General features: G+C 37.8%; 1 protein-coding gene across 12 annotated transcripts in view; it reads right to left on the reverse strand.

The window, feature by feature from the left end:
• The window catches only part of Mff (mitochondrial fission factor), a 29,505-nt gene that overhangs the window by 8,563 nt on the left and 2,456 nt on the right, over positions 1-18,486 (reverse strand). For 4 of the 12 annotated variants that reach the window (XM_026785447.1, XM_026785448.1, XM_026785450.1 and 1 more), the window contains 7 exons: positions 17,037-17,145; positions 15,977-16,146; positions 14,769-14,989; positions 12,953-13,122; positions 8,132-8,220; positions 6,366-6,440; positions 1,672-1,830 (listed from right to left, as the gene is read on the reverse strand). In XM_026785447.1, the coding sequence (XP_026641248.1) occupies positions 1,672-1,830; positions 6,366-6,440; positions 8,132-8,220; positions 12,953-13,122; positions 14,769-14,989; positions 15,977-16,014 (752 nt within the window). In that variant the 5' untranslated portion in view covers positions 16,015-16,146; positions 17,037-17,145. The remainder of the gene's footprint in view (positions 1-1,671; positions 1,831-6,365; positions 6,441-8,131; positions 8,221-12,952; positions 13,123-14,768; positions 14,990-15,976; positions 16,147-17,036; positions 17,146-18,486) is intronic. The other 8 variants (XM_005360033.3, XM_026785452.1, XM_013351174.2 and 5 more) reach the window with 4 other exon arrangements.

The raw sequence follows: 18,486 nt of genomic DNA on the forward strand, positions 1-18,486 counted from the left end.
TCTGTCACTTCGTGATGATTCACCTACATATGATCTAGACATCACTTTTCCATCCAGATGTCTTCAGTACAATAGCACTGGCCATGTAAATTCTGACCCTTGAATGTAATCTCTCCTAATGAGTACTATAATGAGAAAGCTAAAGAAGGTATCTGGTGGAGAAAAAAAAATGGTTTGGAAGAAGAAGGTGGAAGCAGTCTTTATCAATCTGAGCTCCTAAGGCCAGTGCTTTCTGGATCTCCTGCTATACCAAGAAAGCAATTTGAAGCCATCAGTCCACATTTTAAATAATGGTGAAGGGCAGAAGATTTGTGTCAATAATCTAGTTAGCCAAGTATAATCCCATCTTCACCTTCTCATCAGATAAAGAAACGGAGGTCCAGAAAAGAGACACCAGTTATATGCTTAAGGCCAGCATGCAGTTAGCTGTTGAGTGGCAGAATCAAGAATGAATCTGAGAGATTCCCTCTATCTACCCCATTCCTTCTGAACCCTGCTGCTGCTCATCGCTTCCAAATAGAGTCCACAAAGCTTCAGAGAGCAAAAAAAGGGACTCAAACCCTTAGAGGAAAAGAAACAAACCAACAACTAAAAAAGTGTATCTCTATATACATACTGACATAGATATGTCCAGTAATTTGTTCCTAGTGCCGTAGGCTTCAAAGCTTTCTTCACTACAGTGTGAAGTTCTATGGCCCAGTATGCACCATTCTGTTAACCTTGGGAGACAGGATCTGGATCCAGAAGGCCCTTGATCAACAGCATGGGTAGCCCAGACACCAGTGGCACAGGCAAAGAGCTGAGAGGAGTAAAGGCCCAGCAAGAACAAGTTTGTTCTGAGCAAGCCGGAGACACCAGGTTAAGAAATTAAGGCTTAATTGATTGGGATTCCTTCAAAAATGCAAACATTAACAGTCTAATAAAATGAAGACAGAAATGCAAACACCGACTTTCAAAGCTACTAGGCCAATGCTGACAGCTGGAGTGAAGCTTATCTGACTTCCACATGACGTCAACAAAGCTCTGGGACTCCATCTTTCTAAAATACTCCGAGTTAATGAAGCGAGACAAAGGTATTTTAAACGATGGGGAAAAATTACTTTTTAAACAAGCTGAAGTATAATTCTAATGATATACCAAGAGATGTTCAAACGTGAGGTATTATCTCTGAATATACTGAAAAATACCAGCATTATCCAAAAATGGTAACAGCACATAGAATTCTAGTATAGGCCTAGAATCCAGAGCTAATAGAAAAGTGTACTGGGAGGTACAGCAACATCTCCTGCCTTCTTCATTACTTCATTAGAACAGAGAATGAAATCAAAAGACTGAAGACAACTAGTGTGCTCAGTCCAAAGTCCCTTCACCATGTCTCCAGGTGGAATCAAGCACTCAGAATAGGTCAGCAAAGCTTTTGAAAAAAGTTGTTGCACTTCCTACGTGAAGAACAAAATGCCTTTTACAACTGAGGGAAAGCCAATATAACCTTGTGAAATGTGAAGTTTGGACAATAATTTCAAACGAAAGGAAAGCAAGCAAGCCATTTCAAACCATTGCATCTTAGAAAGAGACTAAAAGGAGCAAACAAAAAAGACAACACCACAGTCCACTAAAGTAAAAAGCCAAAACAGACGCAACAGAGCAGCAAAGCCGCTGATGGCTAGTCACCTGCGATTTTCATCCAGCACATCCAAGATCTGCTGGTAAGCCCTACGGGTAGAAGACTGGATAAGCGACAAAATGCCACGGGCAGAGGAGAGACTAGCTCCATCTTCAGGTAGCATATGGGGAGCACAGACCCGAGGCTGTGGTGGCGATGGTGTCACACTGTTCACATAAGCACAGCAAATGAAGAGAAAAACACTCAAGTCAGATTTTCATAAAACTTCAGCACAGCAGTTTTTAAATCTGTTTTTTTGCCCATTATTTCCCACCCTCACTCAATCTATCCTAAGAGAACAATCAAGCAGATGAAGTTAAAAAACATTTTGAATTTCTTTTAAAAAGCAGCCATGACGCAACACCAGCAGGTTTGTAATTCTAAGTACCAAACTGAGCGGAAAGAACAACCGGGAGGGAAAGAATTCAGCAATGAGTGTGCTCAGAGCTCGGTACAGGAGAAAGGAGGCGCGGTTTATTCAGAATCACCATACACAGCAATTCAGTAAAGCAAACACCTGAGAATCAACACTGCCACGATTCACAGATGATAGAGTGGGACCCAGGATTCTGTATGTAAATATCAACATCTAAACACATGAATCTAGCATGAGGACATAAAGACATCATTTCAAATACTTCACAAAGACAAGGAAGCACGCTGAGTTTATGATGGGCAATTATTTAAATCATGAGCTAAATCCTCAAAAAACTGTAGTTGCATTTTGATTGTTTAATTTAATCAGCTAAATGACTAAAACATAAAACTTCCCAGGATTACAACGGGAATACAATGAGGGAAGACAGGGCATTTAAGTTACCACAAGGGCAGATGAACAACTATTTCTTGGCTTCCCAGCTACAACAATTCCTTCCTTAAGAGCTGAGATTCACAATTTCTTTTGGTGTACTGAGCACATTTAGACAGAGCTTTTTGTATAGTTCTGGCCTAAATTCTTAATATCTGTGTTGGCATATTCAGAGAGCTGTTTAATATTGAAGCATGAGACACGTAACTGATCCATGGACTTGAGACTTTTCTCTTTACAGAAAGCTGAGGCTCGATAGTTTCAGGCAGCAAAACTCACTAGGGTGACCTTGTTTTTAAATTTTGTCTTGCTTTGCTTCTTGAGACAGGGTCTCATTCTGTAGCCCTGGCTGGCCTCAAACCTAGAGACCTGCCTGCCTCTGCCCCAGCGGAAACTAAAAGTGGGAACCACCAAAACGAGGCTATTTTTAAAATAAAACAAAATCTCTAAGTTTAGGAACAACTTTCAATATCTTCATGATCTAAAGAGAAAAGTGCAATAAATATGAAAACTGTACTTTTTTCCAAAGACTACTTAGAAGAGAAAAATCTAAGCTAAATCCTGGTATATACAGAAATACTAGAACTTAGCCCAACGATGTCAAGACAAACTGATGTTTTTAAATGCCAGTAGAGACTGGAATTCTTCTGGGTAAAATTATATCAATGTATAATCTCACACACACACACACACACACACACATATCTGATATATACCTATATATAAATATCAATCTATAATCTTATATATACCTACATACACATATAAAAATACCAGTGCATAATCTGATTCATAGGACTTGGCAAATCCCACAATAAATAGTCTAGCACAGCTGGGGAAAAAGAAAGAAATAGAAGTAAGCAAACAAAACCACCAGAGCAGCTGAAGTGCAGCCTATGTGGGGCTTGCACAGAGACATCCTCTAGACAGAATAAGACCTCAAGTGCCTGTGTGCAAGAAGCCAGGCTGAGCGGCAGGGATGGGACTGTAAACTTAAGTTCTGTGTCACTGTTTATTGCATCCTGGAGATACTGGGGAGGGGGAACAGGAGGTAAAGTTGAGGCTCACAGCAGAAAAACTCCTAGCCGAGTCCCCCTTGGGGCTGAAACACAGATAAATTGACAGAGATGGAAAGACAAACCGATATTACAATAGCAGAAGAAGGAAATCCCAATGTACACCACCTCCACTGAGTTACAGGTTTGGGAAGATTACAATTCTTGATAAAGCCAGCAGCAAGACTGGCCAACTTTCATTAGGCAGGTTTTACATTAGCACTGTTTCTGTTATTTTAGGGTCTACCACGAGCATTTCTCTATAGTCCATTAACAAGTATACTAGCTGTAGAATTAGTGTATTATTTATTTTTAGTATTTTGAATTATAATCTTAAAGCATTGATGTCAATGGATGGTTTCCAAATTTATAATAAAGTTTGATGGATTTTTCTCCATTAAAATATAAAAACATAAAGTTATCTATGATTGAAATTCAGAAAGCAGGCTGAGAACATAATTCACTGGTAGAGTACTTACTCAGCATCTGAGGTGAACAGATGGAAGGAAGTGAAGAAGGAAGTGAAAGAAAAAGCAAGAAATAAAAGGAGAAAAAAATCTCAAATACATACACAGGAAATGAGGTGGTCATCTTATAAAATAGTCAAGCTTAAAGTAACTTCAAATTAATGACAAAGAGTTCTCAGGATGGAATGAACAGAAGGTTGGATTCTAAAATAATCTACAAGTCCTCACTATATTCTTAATGATAATTTTAATGCATATAAGGAAAATCAATCAATAAAAATAAATTTAAAATAAAAACATCTACATATGTCTTCCAATTCTAAGATTCTATGACCATATGAAATGTGATATGGTCATAAACAAGAAAAAACATACAATCTCTAACTAATTTAACAGAAATATTTACATAGGACAGTAAAAGATGAAATAAAGTCCTGCAAAACAAAACATTTAAAAAAAAATTCCCCCAGTGCCAGGGACAAGACCCAGGGGCTTGTACATGCTAAGCAAGTCTGTCCTTTATTGAACTGTATTTCCCAGATCATGACATGAAGTCATTATCAATACTATTAAAGATATGTGATTAACCAGAAAACAAAAGGATTTTCTGGCTGTTCCCATTTAACTTGTCACTTGTTTACAGTGCAGCTCACAAACAGAACAGGAAGGGTAAAGCGAAAAAAATCTTAATTAGAAACAATAATTTAGCAATTTTCATTAGGAATTAGGAGAATAATTTAGCAACTTTAGGTATTCTTGTATGCATTTTAACCAATATATTTATTTCATTGAAGACAACAACGACAAAGAGAATAATGCTACACTCACAGGAGTTTAACGTCCTCCTACTGGAACCAACTGTGAAGGGACAGAGTGATTTTGGAGTTAGGTTTTTACCTCTGCCCACTTAGTTACATTTTTGTTTTTATTGTTTAATTTTGACTAGTCAACTATTGTAGAAAATACAAATATATTGCAAGGCACTGAAGTCAGGTCTTTAAACAAATACCACGTTATGCATAATTTAATAAAATGCACTTTGATAATTACCTGCTTCTCATGTTATAAAACAGCAAACTCAAGTTTAGTATCTTACACAGAAGCTTTAAAGTTCTGCAGCAGCACTCATGCTCACATGTTATTCCTCGCGCTCACAGACTCTGACACACAGGGTTAAATAGACAGTGGCTAGTCAATGTCAGAACTAAATGAAAATCAGTGACTTGGAGCAACTCATTAGAAGAAAAGTTTAAAGCAGGAGAGCTCTTGCCATAGGTTTTCATAGAAATGATGCTTCTCAAACTGTGAGGTTAATTAATGTCTTTGTTGAAGAACTAGCCTCTTTGAAAAAGTAAAAAGAAAAACATTTTCATTGAAACACAAGCTCCCATTAATTTCTCTGAGACCTTTATTCTTATTTTTTGGAGACAATTATCTCAGCATACAAGTCCTGAACATAGCTTATGTCTATCAGGCTGGCCTTGAATTGACAGAGCTCTCTACCTTTCTCTGCTGGGATTAAATGTGTGTAGCACCACACTTGGCCTCTCTGGGACCCTAAATAGAGAGAACTATAATTTGCTGCTACTATGACTAAGGCAATTTAGCAACTCGAAGAAGTATAGCAAGAAACCAGAGGAAGAGATGACCAGCCATCAGTGTGCAGTGTGGTTTCCTTTGCTGTGTGGGAACAGCGCTGTTTCTTTGTACATGGCATGTGTGTGTGTGTGTGTGTGTGAAAGCTGAGTACTGAATCTAGACCCTTGCACATGCTGCTTGAAGTTTTACACTTCATACCAAAATGTTCCACTGTCAAGAGTGGGCAGTTATTCTTAGACACTGTTTGTCATACTTATAGAAAACAAGAGTTTAGTGATCTCAAAAGATTGCTCCAAACATAATTTTCTACAGGGGAAAAAAAAATAAAATAAACCAACCAACCAACCAACCAATTTCAGTGACAAACCACACTTAAGATTTCATTTTTCTCTGGATTAAAATAAAACAAAAAAAATGTTGAAATGTAAAAACATGACTGGGATTGCTGAGCCTTGCTAAATACAATCTGCAAAGGACGCATAGGCCAACCAAGGCAAAATACAGAACAGAGAAAAGGATTTGCTCTTTATGTACAGAAATTATTTCATTTTCCTTTCTTCTATATCCCAAACCATATAAAACTTCCTTAGAGTTGCCCCCTCCCCCCCCCAGTCCCAAAGAATACAATGACAGTTTGAGAAATTCTGAACAAATATTAGAACAGAGAGTTAGGGTATTATGTGTCAGTTACGTGGTAAAACAGATTAGTATTAACATGAGCCTGCAAAATTAAAGCAACCCCTACTTGGGAAAAAGAGCGGATAAAATCTTACGTGTACTCCGGTGCAGAAATCGATGCCTGGAACCTTGAAATTTTATTTCTTGGGGCAGAATCTGATCTGTGCCACCTTAAATAATAATTACGTTTCTTTTACATATTCAGCTTTTATAACAAGAAAATGATTCTACTATGATTCTACTGTCACAATTCATTTTTGTGCCAACAATCAACCTCACTGCTTCTTAAAAGTAATTAAGGAAACAAAGTTCCGGCCCATTTAAACTTTTCTTGATGAGCTGTAGAATAAACTAGATTGGAGGCAGACAAAGGGTCATGCGTAATAATCTATAATCAATCTAAAAAAATAGGTTAAAGTAGGAAGAGCTGAACAATTTCTGTAGCAGATGTAACTGTAGCTGTATGGATAGTTTCTTGCTTACCAAATGAACAAAGCCCATTTTATGCACATCATACAAAGACCTAAGGTTAATTAGACATAAGAAAGCTCTAACTAGGAATTTAGTTACAAATAGTAATATTAACAATGGTATGAGAATGGGCAAAATATCAAAATTTTTGTTTTTATTAGATATATAGAAAATGCCATGAAGGCAATTTAAAGAGAATAAAGTATTGATTAGCTCTTAACCTTTGTGTTATGAGGAACTTACATATAGATCTTTTTCCTTTTTCTTCATCTAAACTTTGCCATCAATACAATATACTTTGTAAAAGGTTGATATAATACTGAAGTAACCATGCTTTAATTTTAATGATATAAAAGGTCAATTAAGAGCCTAAACAGCAAGTCACAATTTAAATAGTAAAAAAGCCTACGAGAAGATTCTGCGGCCTTACAACTACACAATTACACATAGAAGGTAACTGGATTAGAGCTGTTTTAGCCACATTAGCCATACGACTAAACTGTGGAGTCTATTTACTATGTGTATATTTGGAAACAATTTTAGACAAATGTGTTTCATGGGTCTGTTGACATCTGCCAATAAGATACCTTAGGATAACAGACACTGAATCATTAATGGTTGAGCCTTTCAGATAGTCTTCCATAAAGGAGACATATATTCATTTTAACCTAACTTCTTCCTATGTGATCCTTCAGGATAACTCCAACTACCATGAGAGACTCTAAGTCATCAAAGAACTCATTTTTCCCTTGCATCCACATAAAAGAACAAAAATTTCAACATAGCAAACAAAAACTTACATTTGGGATACAACTTCACTGATTATGTAGAGATGCCAGTGAATTTGTTCATATGATATCTTTCAAAGAGAAGACAAAAACAGTCTTCTTTCAATTCTGATTATTAACCCCAAAGAGCCCATTCTGCACCATTTAGCTCTACAGCGAGGTCTCAACTATAACTTAATATGGTACACTGTAAGAACACTAATTGTACTGTGCTCTAGTTATTCTGTAAGCTCTCAAAGGAGACGTGTCATCGCTGGATGTTTGCTGAGTTCCCAGAGAAGCTAACATGATGCTTGACATCACAAAGGGTTCCTGATGAGTTCACGAAGACTGACCAAAAAGTGAAGGAGAAAGAATATTCAGTTTCCTTAAAAGGGACAGACACACAGAAGAGGAAAACAGGACTGAAAAGCTGTCACAACAGACAAAATTGTTACTGTATAACTACAGAAAGTACAGTACAAGGTGCTATCCATCGATGTAAAACAGATTTTAAAAACTATGAGAATTATTTAGAAAAAGATATATACAGACAAAATACAGAAGAAAATCTACAATGACCTTTGCTACAAACAAAGCTACAATGCTGTGATTCTACTCACATGGAATCGTTTCTGACCAGCTGTCCATTCTGGCGAACAGCATTCTCACTCATAGAACGTTCTCTTTTTAGCCTGCCAACTGCTCGGATCTGTTAAGGCAAAAACAAAGGGAAGGAATGGAATATTCTTAGTAGCTTAGAAGCTATTTAGCATTAAAAAAACACAGGAAACTTCGTCCAAGACTACTCATAAAAATACAAGGAGCTAAGAAAAGCCAACCAAGAAGCAAAACCTGGGCATTACAGACAGGTAAGACTTGGTCTTAAGTTTTCTTTTTCCTTTTTCTTTGTGTATGTGTGTATCTGTGTGTGTGCTTACATCAACCTCTGTGTATGTGTGTGTATCTGTGTGTGCGCTGACATCAACCTCTGGCCTCCACATGCATATGCACATGTATGTGTGTGTATGTGTGTGTATCTGTATGTGTGTGTGTATGTGTGTGTATCTGTATGTGTGTGTATGTGTGTGTATCTGTATGTGTGTGTATCTGTGTGTATCTGTAGGTATGTGTATCTGTGTATGTGTATCTGTGTGTGTGCTGACATCAACGTCTGGCCTCCACATGCATGTGCACATGCATACCTTTTAAGGTTAGCCCAAAAATTTAACAGCCATGATCAAGTATATTTAATTCATGCATAGCGAGTACTACTGTGTTGGTTTATAAGAATCTGATTGGGACTTGCCTGCCTGCTGTAGCAGCCACGGCCGCTTTCTTTAAAATGGAATAGCTTTTCCACATGAGAGGGATGGAAGGGAAAAGCTGCTTTGCTCCAGGCTACTCCCTGGAAGTTGGGTCATAAGCCCTTTTATGTCTAGATATACAGTACACAGCACTAGAGACGACACACACAAGCATTAATAGTCTCCTCTAATGTATTCAAACTCCAAGCAATATGCATAAACAACAAAAGCCCTTTTATACTTCTGTTTACTGCTTCTCTAGATTTGTATTAAACCCATCACTACTTTAAAATCTATTCATTTTTTAAATGGTAGCTTAGTATTTAAAATTGTAAAATGGTTTGTACAAGTTACAGAGCAATCACAGGTTAAGAAAAATCAGACAATAGAGTTAACAAATGTAATGACAAAAGGCTGAGAACAACAACAACAAAATCTGTTTCAAAAAGACCTCAGCATTTGCCCTACACTCCTTTTTAAGGTCTTTGTTTTAAAACAATACAGCACAAGTTGGCCTGGAATTTGTGATCTTCCTATTTCAGCCTGTAAGGTGCCGGGATTACATGTGTGTACTACCCCCTCCAGGAATAATTCTTGCTCTCTCTGGGACCTTGACTGGAGCAATGGGGAAAAGTAGGGGGTTGTGGAGAGAACACCTCGGGTAGACATCTTCCACATTGCAAATATGATCAATTTCCAAAACTTAGAGTAACTAACAAGGAGAACAGCTGAGACAATAATTAAGGTTATGGGACGGAGACACGAGCAATGTGTCACTGTGAAGAGGTCTTGCCTATGACAAGGGTATGCTGATTAGTTTTATGCCAACTTGATACATTCTAGAGCTATTTTGGAAGAGGAACCTTCAATTGAAAAAGTGCCCCATGACTGGCCTGTAGGCAAGCCAGTAATTCATTTTCTTTACTGATGGTCACTGTGGGAGGTGACCACAGGGCTGATGGTTCTGGGTGCTACAAGGACATAAGTGAAGTGAGCCTTGGAGAGCAAGCCTGAAATCAGCACTCCTCCATGGTCTGTATGTTAGCTGCTGTCAAGTCCTGTTTGATTTCTTCAATAATGGACTGTTACATGGAATTGAAACAAACTGTTTACTCCCCAAGTTGTATTTGGTCACGGTGTTTAACCACAGCAAGAGAAACTCAAGACAAGGGTGCAATTGGTAGCTAAACAAAGACTGGATGCATGTGAATCAATCATCCATGGGTGTATGTGCACAATATAAAACCACAAAAACGGTTCTCATTTTAACACTTTGCTTTTTCTGTTCCCGGACTCCCAGCTCCTCTTCCCATGGATAAGGGGGAAGAAAAGAGAGTAAACAATTTGTCACTAAATTGTGATGAAATTCATATGCATGAGTTTTCTGATTTTATTTTTAGCCATTGCAGGACATACTGGAGCATGCACTGGACACCTGGAAGTCATCATCATCAATGAATTTATGGGTACACTAGTGTGGCTTGTTATACTTCAGGTCAGCTATGGTCTGCTTCTCATCTCACGGTGGTTTTATCAACTACATTGGGCCATCAGAGGGTACTGGTAACTACCAGCTGCCTTGAATGCTTGCTAGGTTAACTTCTGACAAGACACCCAGGGCTTTCTGCGCAATCTTCAGCCTCCAGGAACACTTGGTGCTAAGCATACCCATGATAAGGCTGTTTGAGCTGGATATCAGCTCTGGCGGAACAACTGTACACAACTGATGCAGGATTTGACTGCTTCTGCTGAGGCCTGTTGGACTGAACAAAAGCTCCCTTTGTGAAAATATTCTTTTCTTGTTTTCCAAAATCAGGTCCTGGTTTTCACAGGCCAAATGATTGCTCCTCCTAGATCACCTGATACTTCTTGTGTGCATATGGGGGTTCAGTGCTCTTCTGGTTTATTTTACAAATGAATAGCATTACTGTACTTTTCTCTAAAGTAAGAACAGCTAATTTGGGGTCTGCTTTCTCTTTGTACTAAAGTGAACTTTTCAAAGAGCCTTTGGAAGTTATTACAGTTAATCTTTCCAGAGCATACTTCTGCTTGACAGACTGGACATGATGGTAGGTCAAATCTCGTTTGAACACTCTTCAAGGTACAAAACGCACAGGCATAATTTCTACCTCTTTTTCATAGACCTCTTTCCATGTCCTCTGAAAGATCTCACCCTGGCACTACCCACCTACGGAAGTTCCTTTTTGAGAGGTAGTGTTGATGCAAAAGTCTCTGTCTCCTTCATCACACACTCAGATCTACTCTAAGAATTTTCAGAATGGCCATGATTCAAACACTCAAGTTTGAGGCCCTGTTCACATGGCTTACTGCACAGCTCTTTAATACTTTTGGTAGGTAGGATTACCAAGCCATGTTTTTGTCTAGAGGTGTCTTCCAAATATTGGTAAACATAGCACATATTGTCTTAGGGTTACTATTGCTAAGATGAGACACTCTGACCAAAAGCAAGTTAGGGAGGAAAGGGTTTATTCAGTGTATGCTTCCATATCACAGTTCATCATAGAAGGAAATCAGGACAGGAACTCAAACAGGGCTGGACCTGGAAGCAGGAGCTGATGTCATGGATAGGTGTTGCTTACCAGCTTGCTCCTCACGGCTTGCTCAGTCTGTTTTCTTATAGAACTCATGACCATTTAAGTCCAAGAATGGCACCACCAAAAACGGGCCAACCTCCCCCACCTTAATCAATAATTAGCTTGCCTACAACCCCATTTTATGCAGCTTATGAAGGTATTTTCTCAACTGGTGTTCCCTCCTATCAGATGACTCTAGCCTGTGTCCAGTGGATATAAAATTAGCCAGTATGCATACCGAAAGTATCCACTGATTTTCCCGTTATTAAAGAACTTGAGAAGCTCTGTGTGTACTCATGTCATCTCCTCACCTTGTCCTATACAGATGGAAAACTTACAGAGGGCAGGTATGTACTATACTTTTTACTGCAGTGCTTCATACATAAAATCTCAAAAAATGGTTGCCAAATTAAATTAAATTTTAGAAGTAACTCAGACAATTTTGGGCCATAATTAATTCTTATTAATACTTATTAATTAAGTAATTAATAACTACTTTCACTAAGATGATATGCAGGACGTTCATTCTGGTATTTATGAGCATGTGAGCTTAATCACCTAAGAAGAAATTAAATGTAAAAAAGAGAGTATGTCCTAGGAATTGCACTGACCTGGTTTACATGAAATGCATAATGGAAAAATTAGACAGAGGAGTGCCAGTTGTAATAAAAATGAATGTCAGCACACTGTCTTTAAGAATAGGCTTCAGAGCCGGGCGGTGGTGGCGCACGCCTTTAATCCTAGCACTTGGGATGCAGAGGCAGGCGGATCTCTGTGAGTTCGAGACCAGCCTGGTCTACAAGAGCTAGTTCCAGGACAGGCTCCAAAACCAAAACCACAGAGAAACCCTGTCTCGAAAAACAAAACAAAAACAAAAACAAAAACAAAAAAAAAAAAAGAACAGGCTTCAATACTGGTTTTAAGTCATTGGCAAGACTTTAATTTTACTGTTAATCTCTTTAAGTCCATTTTAACACCAACTTTCTGTCAATAGGGACATCACCAACTTTCTGTCAATAGGGACATCACTGTTACTAACTTGGTGGGAACTTCATATCAAGCTGTAGGAATGGGTAGTGTCAGGAGAAAGGGTTTCTTAGTTTTGTTTGCCAGATGATTCCATACCAAAATGGCAGAGTCATTATTTCTTAGTGCAAAGCTTCCTTTCCCAGGAAGAGTAGTAAAGCCCTTGCCTAGCAGGTCCAAGTGCTGGCTCGATCTCCAGCACTCAGAGACCAAAAACAAATTTTGAGACTCTCTGCATCATTATAGGTATAACAGTTATAGCTGTTCTTCTTTTAAGTCTACATAAATGGTAGCAATACTTGCTCTTCCAAGATTTTCACTTCACCACGTTACTTTTAAATTAGAAAACAAAAACAAACCCATAATACCTTATTTAGGGAACTGTAAAATCAACTGACACCAGTATCGCCACATGGAAAACTCCTAACAAATATGACTAATGCATGCTTTGTGGCTTAACTCTTCTTTAACTTTATCTTATGTTCTTTCAAACACAAGAGAAGGTAATTCTACTTACTTCTTCATTTTGAGGAGTTGGAGGTGGTCTTTCCAAATCCAGAAAATCTAGCGGTCTCTCACTCAGTGTGAGCACTCTTGGTGGTGTTTTCAGTGCCAGAGGTTTAAAGGGAGTGGACTGGATAAGGTCAAGATCTGCTGGTCTTGAAAATGAAATGTCTTCATTATTTCCTAGAAGGAAGAAGGAGTGGGGGTGTTTGTTTAATGTTTTTATGCCCTGTCAGATTTGTATTACAACCTACCTGACAGCAGTAGTTTCATTTTGGTATTTGGTATACAACAATTATTTATCACCATGGTGCAGAAATTATTATGTGTGTGTGTGTGTGTGTGTGACCAAAAACAAACAAAAAACTCAAGCAACCTGTCTCTAAGTATACAATCTTCACAACACAGAAAATTTCAAATTGGCAAAACATTTGAATATGATTCGAATGACAGATGTCCCCTATAATCTTGCTCACATCTGAACACTTGTTCCTCAGTTGATGGCATTATTTGGGGAGGTTTAGGAGGTAAGGGCACTGGTGATGAAAGTACGGCAAGGGAGCTCTGAGATAAAAAGCCTTACTCCAATCCCAGTTCTTTCTCTCTGCTTTGGGCTCATAGTTCCAGATGTGAGCTCTGGGTCTGCTGTTTCAGTCACCAAACCTCTCCAGTGACAGTGATGGACTTCTATCCCTCTGCAACCGTAAACTCAAATAAACTCTTCCTTCTACAAATTGTTTTGGTCATGTTGTTTATCACAGCAATAGAAAAGTAATAAATACAAAAAGTAAATAAGCCAAAACCACATGCATACATGTTCAAAATAATCAATCATTAGGGAAATGGATATAAAATAACTAAAACTAACAAATATTGATTGAAAAGAAACGGCAACTTAGAAAAGAATTTGTCAACATTTGAAAAAGTTAAATATAACTTAAAGTCATTTCACTTCTTGAGATATGAAGGTATATATACTCCTAAAAGTTTGTACGTGAATATTCCTATGTATTTCATCCTATGAATCTCAAAAAGAAAACAGCAAAATGTCCATTAAATATCAATGAATAAACCAATGATATTACTTACCAGTTAACTGGAATGAACACATAATACTTGCAACAATGTGGAGGAGTCTCAGAAAAGCATTACACTAGCCATGCAAGCAAGCCTAAGTCTGCAATTCTGCACTCAGAAGCTAAGGCAGGCGGACCCTGAGTGCCTCAGAGGTGCACTAACTCTCTGTCCCCAAATAAAAACAAAGCAGAAAGTAAACAGGGTTTGGTGGGGCAGGCCTGTAACTTGAGCAGTACAGAGGCCGAAGGAGGAGGGTGACAGGGACAGGGACTGGGACTCTGTAGCAGGCAAACTTGAGGGCAGCGTGAAAAATGTAAACTCTGCCTCATGAATGACAACTACTCAAGGAGCAGCAAGTTGAGCTCAGAGGTACAGCATTCGCCCAGAGTGCACAAGATCCTAGCTTCAAAGCCCCACAGTTGAAGAAAAAAAAAGAAGAAAAAATTACTCTTAGCAAAGGAAACTAGGTAAAGCAGAATATATTGTATGTCTACATTTACAGGTGATTTTAAGACAAATCTACTGTCTAGGTACAGAAAGGAGATCATGGCTGCTGAGAGCTGAAGGATTGGGAATGATGGAGAATGGGAACAGGAAGTCTTCTGAGGAGACAATGTTCTGTAACAGGACTGCGGGGCTTACATACATTTGTAAAACTAGTAAAAATACCTTTTCTCAATATTCTGAAAAACCTAAATGTTCATAAAAAAAGAAAAGGTTTATTGGGGCACTTTTAATCAGGTGTGAGATACCTGTAACAACGATCCTCTCTGGGACTTGCATAATAACACCGGCGTTGGGAATTCCTTCTTGGAACCCTTGTTCCAGGTCAGCATTTCCTGGCGCCACTTTTAACTTTTCAGGGACCCTCATTCGCTGACTAATACCTTCGGTGTATTCCATTTCATACTGAATTCGACTAATTTCTGCCATCTCAGCAGCAGTGGGAGAAGGAAATGCTGCCCCACTCACCCTACAGAAGGAAAACATGAAGATCAGGATAACCGAGTGTGCAGATGTCAATTCCTCTATGCAGTGATGTCAGAAGACAACACCTGACAGCAGAAAGTGCAAAAGGAAACTTCTCACTTATAAGCGAAAGGAAAACGAATCAAAGAAAACACCTTCCTCAGCATAAAGCACTGACTTATTTGAAAATGAACCTTGAGGACACCGAGTAGGTGCAAATTTCTAAAGTATTATATAACCACAATACAAATGCATACACATAAGCATTCTCTGTGTAAGCAAATATGCATATAAGCAAATATGCAATTCAAAAACGCCTGAAACAAAATTTAAAATTCCCAATCAGAAGGCTAAGAGCATAGTTCAGAGGTAGAGTGCTTGTTTAACATGCATGAAGCCCCAGTCCAATGTTTAAAACTGCAAAGGAAAAAAAACCCTAATTATGTGGAAGAATATGCCTGGGCTTAATAGCAATGAAATCAGAAATTGGCATCGTGCAAGAAATAAATCCTGCTAACAATGAAAATCAGAATCCAAAGGTAAATAAGGCTAATGCTCAATTTACCAAAAAAAAAGTATAGCTCCCTCAAAATTACATAGTACAAATCAAAACTTCTTATTGCAAGTGAATCTGATGACTGAGATGCAATGAATGTCAAATACATGATTTATATTAATAAATCCTTAATGCACACATTTATTTTCAGGGCTTAAATGTTCACATACTAACCTATATTTAGGATCATATTCTTACATTAGTTTTGAGAAGTATCAAATATCTTTGAGGGAAAACAGTACAAATGCATTGAGTAACCTTCTAAATTGGAGAGGGATCCATGATTCCAGGGAGATGGAGTCAAAAGAATGCTGCCCCCAAATAAAAAATGCTAAGGAAAGCATGAAAGAGCATGGTTAGCTTATGGCAAGCAGCTTTTGAGCTACTGTCTGTCCAACCTGTAAAACCAGCTCAACTGAAAAAAGTTTCACTGACCTTCCTAGTGGTGTGTCATTGCCCGTTTTCTTACTCATTTTAACAGAGCAAATACGTCTACAATAGCTATTAATACTGCTACCCTGTAGCTCTTTACTTTACAACAACTCCCCTACAGATCTGAACTGTTTTTGGAGGTGTACATAACAACACGGACACTGCTTTTCCAGCTGTAAAAAAGAAAGAATAAAAATCAGTATTTCAACAATTCATTTCATAAGAGAACTATGAATAAAAGTAGTTATTTGCTTAAAATGGTTTGACTTGAGAATCCAGATTTCAAATGTCTCAACTGTCACTCTACAGCACCTCATAAGTCAGAAAGATGGTATCAAACATAGTCACTATTTCATGATTTTGCAATAAGGATAATTGAAAGTTCTATTACTATATAAAGAAAAGTGAAGTGAGATTGGGGGAAATATGGCTTCCAGAAAACTCCTCTCATCATACTCTAAGGGGATATAAAAAAATCATGAAGAAAATGCAAGGCTAAAAGTAAATGTATTTGAGGTTGCCTAAAAATTTGGTGCATAAGTGGTTTCCTGAGAAGGAAGCCAAACTACACTAAGTTCCCAGCAAAGTATATTATAGGTCAAGAGCAATAAAACATTAAAGAAAATACAAATGTCTTAATCACAGGGGTTATTTTACTAATAATTAGTTTAAGGCCTTTTGTTTTTTGGGACAGGGTTTCTTTGTGTAACAGTCTTGGCTGCCCTGGAACTCACTTTGTAGACCAGGCTGGCCTCGAACTCACAGAAATCCACCTGCCTCTGCCTCCCAAGTACTGGGATTAAAGGTGTGTGCCATCACCATCTGGCTCAATATAGATGTCTTACCATCACTTTTTTTGTTTTAAAGGAGAAATGTACTCCAGGCCTTAAAGTATACTCCTTGGAGGTTGCTTAGTGTGGTAAACCTACTTGGATTACGATTGCTAACTAGTTTCTCTTATTTTTTTTTTTTTTTTTTGCCTAAATGTCTCCTGTTTAAGAAACTGACATGCAGATGCCTTAACGACTAAGAAAACAGAGCCAAAGAAAAAAATTTTACTTACAAATGTGAAATAACAGGCTTGCTATTTGGCACTATCTGCTTCTGGGCTTCATAGTAAATCCTTCAACTGCTCCAATATGCATGTGCTAGACTGAGAGCCACTTTTGTCCCTGAGGGAGAAAAAATACAGTGATTAAGAAGCTAGATGATGCCATTATTAGAGACCTAGCTGGAAATTCTTCAAATAAAAATACACAACTTGACACTAAGAAACAAAACAAACAGAGAAAGAATTTCAAGCTTTCCCAAGTTTTAGTGTTACAGACAGGGCCCTGTGACTAATCACCATATAAGGCAGTGGTTCTCAACCTGTGGTTTTTAACCCTTTTGGTGTCACATCAGATACCCTGCATATCAAGTATTTATATTATGATTCATAACAGTAGCAAACTTACAGTTATGAAGTAGCAATGATATAATTTTATGGCTGGAGGTCACAACATGAGGAACTGTATTAAAGGGTCGCAGTGTTTGGAAGGTTGAAAAACACTGATGTAAAGTAAGACTTATCTAGAAAGCTGGCAGGCCAAAGACAAGTTCAAGTTAAACTAATGTATATATACATATCATCTATTTAATAAGGAAATTCAGTTAAATTTTCATTTTAAAACATAGAACCAGAAATAAACACTGTATAAAATATATAAAAACATATAGAGAGGGCTGAGCGCTCTATCTATCTATCTATCTATCTATCTATCTATCTATCTATCTATCTATAGGACTTTTATATATATATATATATATATATATATATATATAAAAGGGTTGCTGTTGTCATAATGTCTTTTCACAACAATAGAAACCCTAAGACAAGGATGCTCACACCTGAATCAAACAGCTCCCACATTATCTGCTGATGTCTCTAATGACCAACAAATTTTAGCTTATTTATTTTTATATAAATATACATTGTACCAAAATATTCTGGATTTTGTCAATATTCAGAAATTAAAGTTTCTTGAAATTATATTGGGTTTGTGGAGCTAGCTTTTCAGTGCCAAGTCTCTTGAAGGGCAGTAGAGTGGAAAGCCAGCTGCGGGTGTCTATAACGTCATACTCTTCCGTGTGAATTATTTTGCTTCAACGTGTTCCAGAAAAGAGAACAAGGAAGGAGGAAAACAACTTCTGAGCGATGCAACAAATGGCTGAGTACAGACGCCTGAATTCAGGGACAGGTGGATAGAGGACAAGGGCAATTTTCCAATGACATGAAAACATCTTGGGGCCAGCGAAGCTTAAAGCTAAGATTAGTAAACCCATGACACACCTTCCCCCCCAATTACTAATACCTTAGGATTTTTCTGAAAATATCTATTCATAGAATAGCTGTGCTTAGATTCGTGGCCTATTGTTTATATATATATATATATATATATATATATATATATATATATCTGCCATAAGTAAATACAAATTTATTTTATTTGAATTCCGATCTCATTACACTA

This window comes from Microtus ochrogaster, linkage group LG2, assembly GCF_000317375.1.
Source record: "Microtus ochrogaster isolate Prairie Vole_2 linkage group LG2, MicOch1.0, whole genome shotgun sequence".
Classification (NCBI taxonomy): Eukaryota; Metazoa; Chordata; class Mammalia; order Rodentia; family Cricetidae; genus Microtus; species Microtus ochrogaster.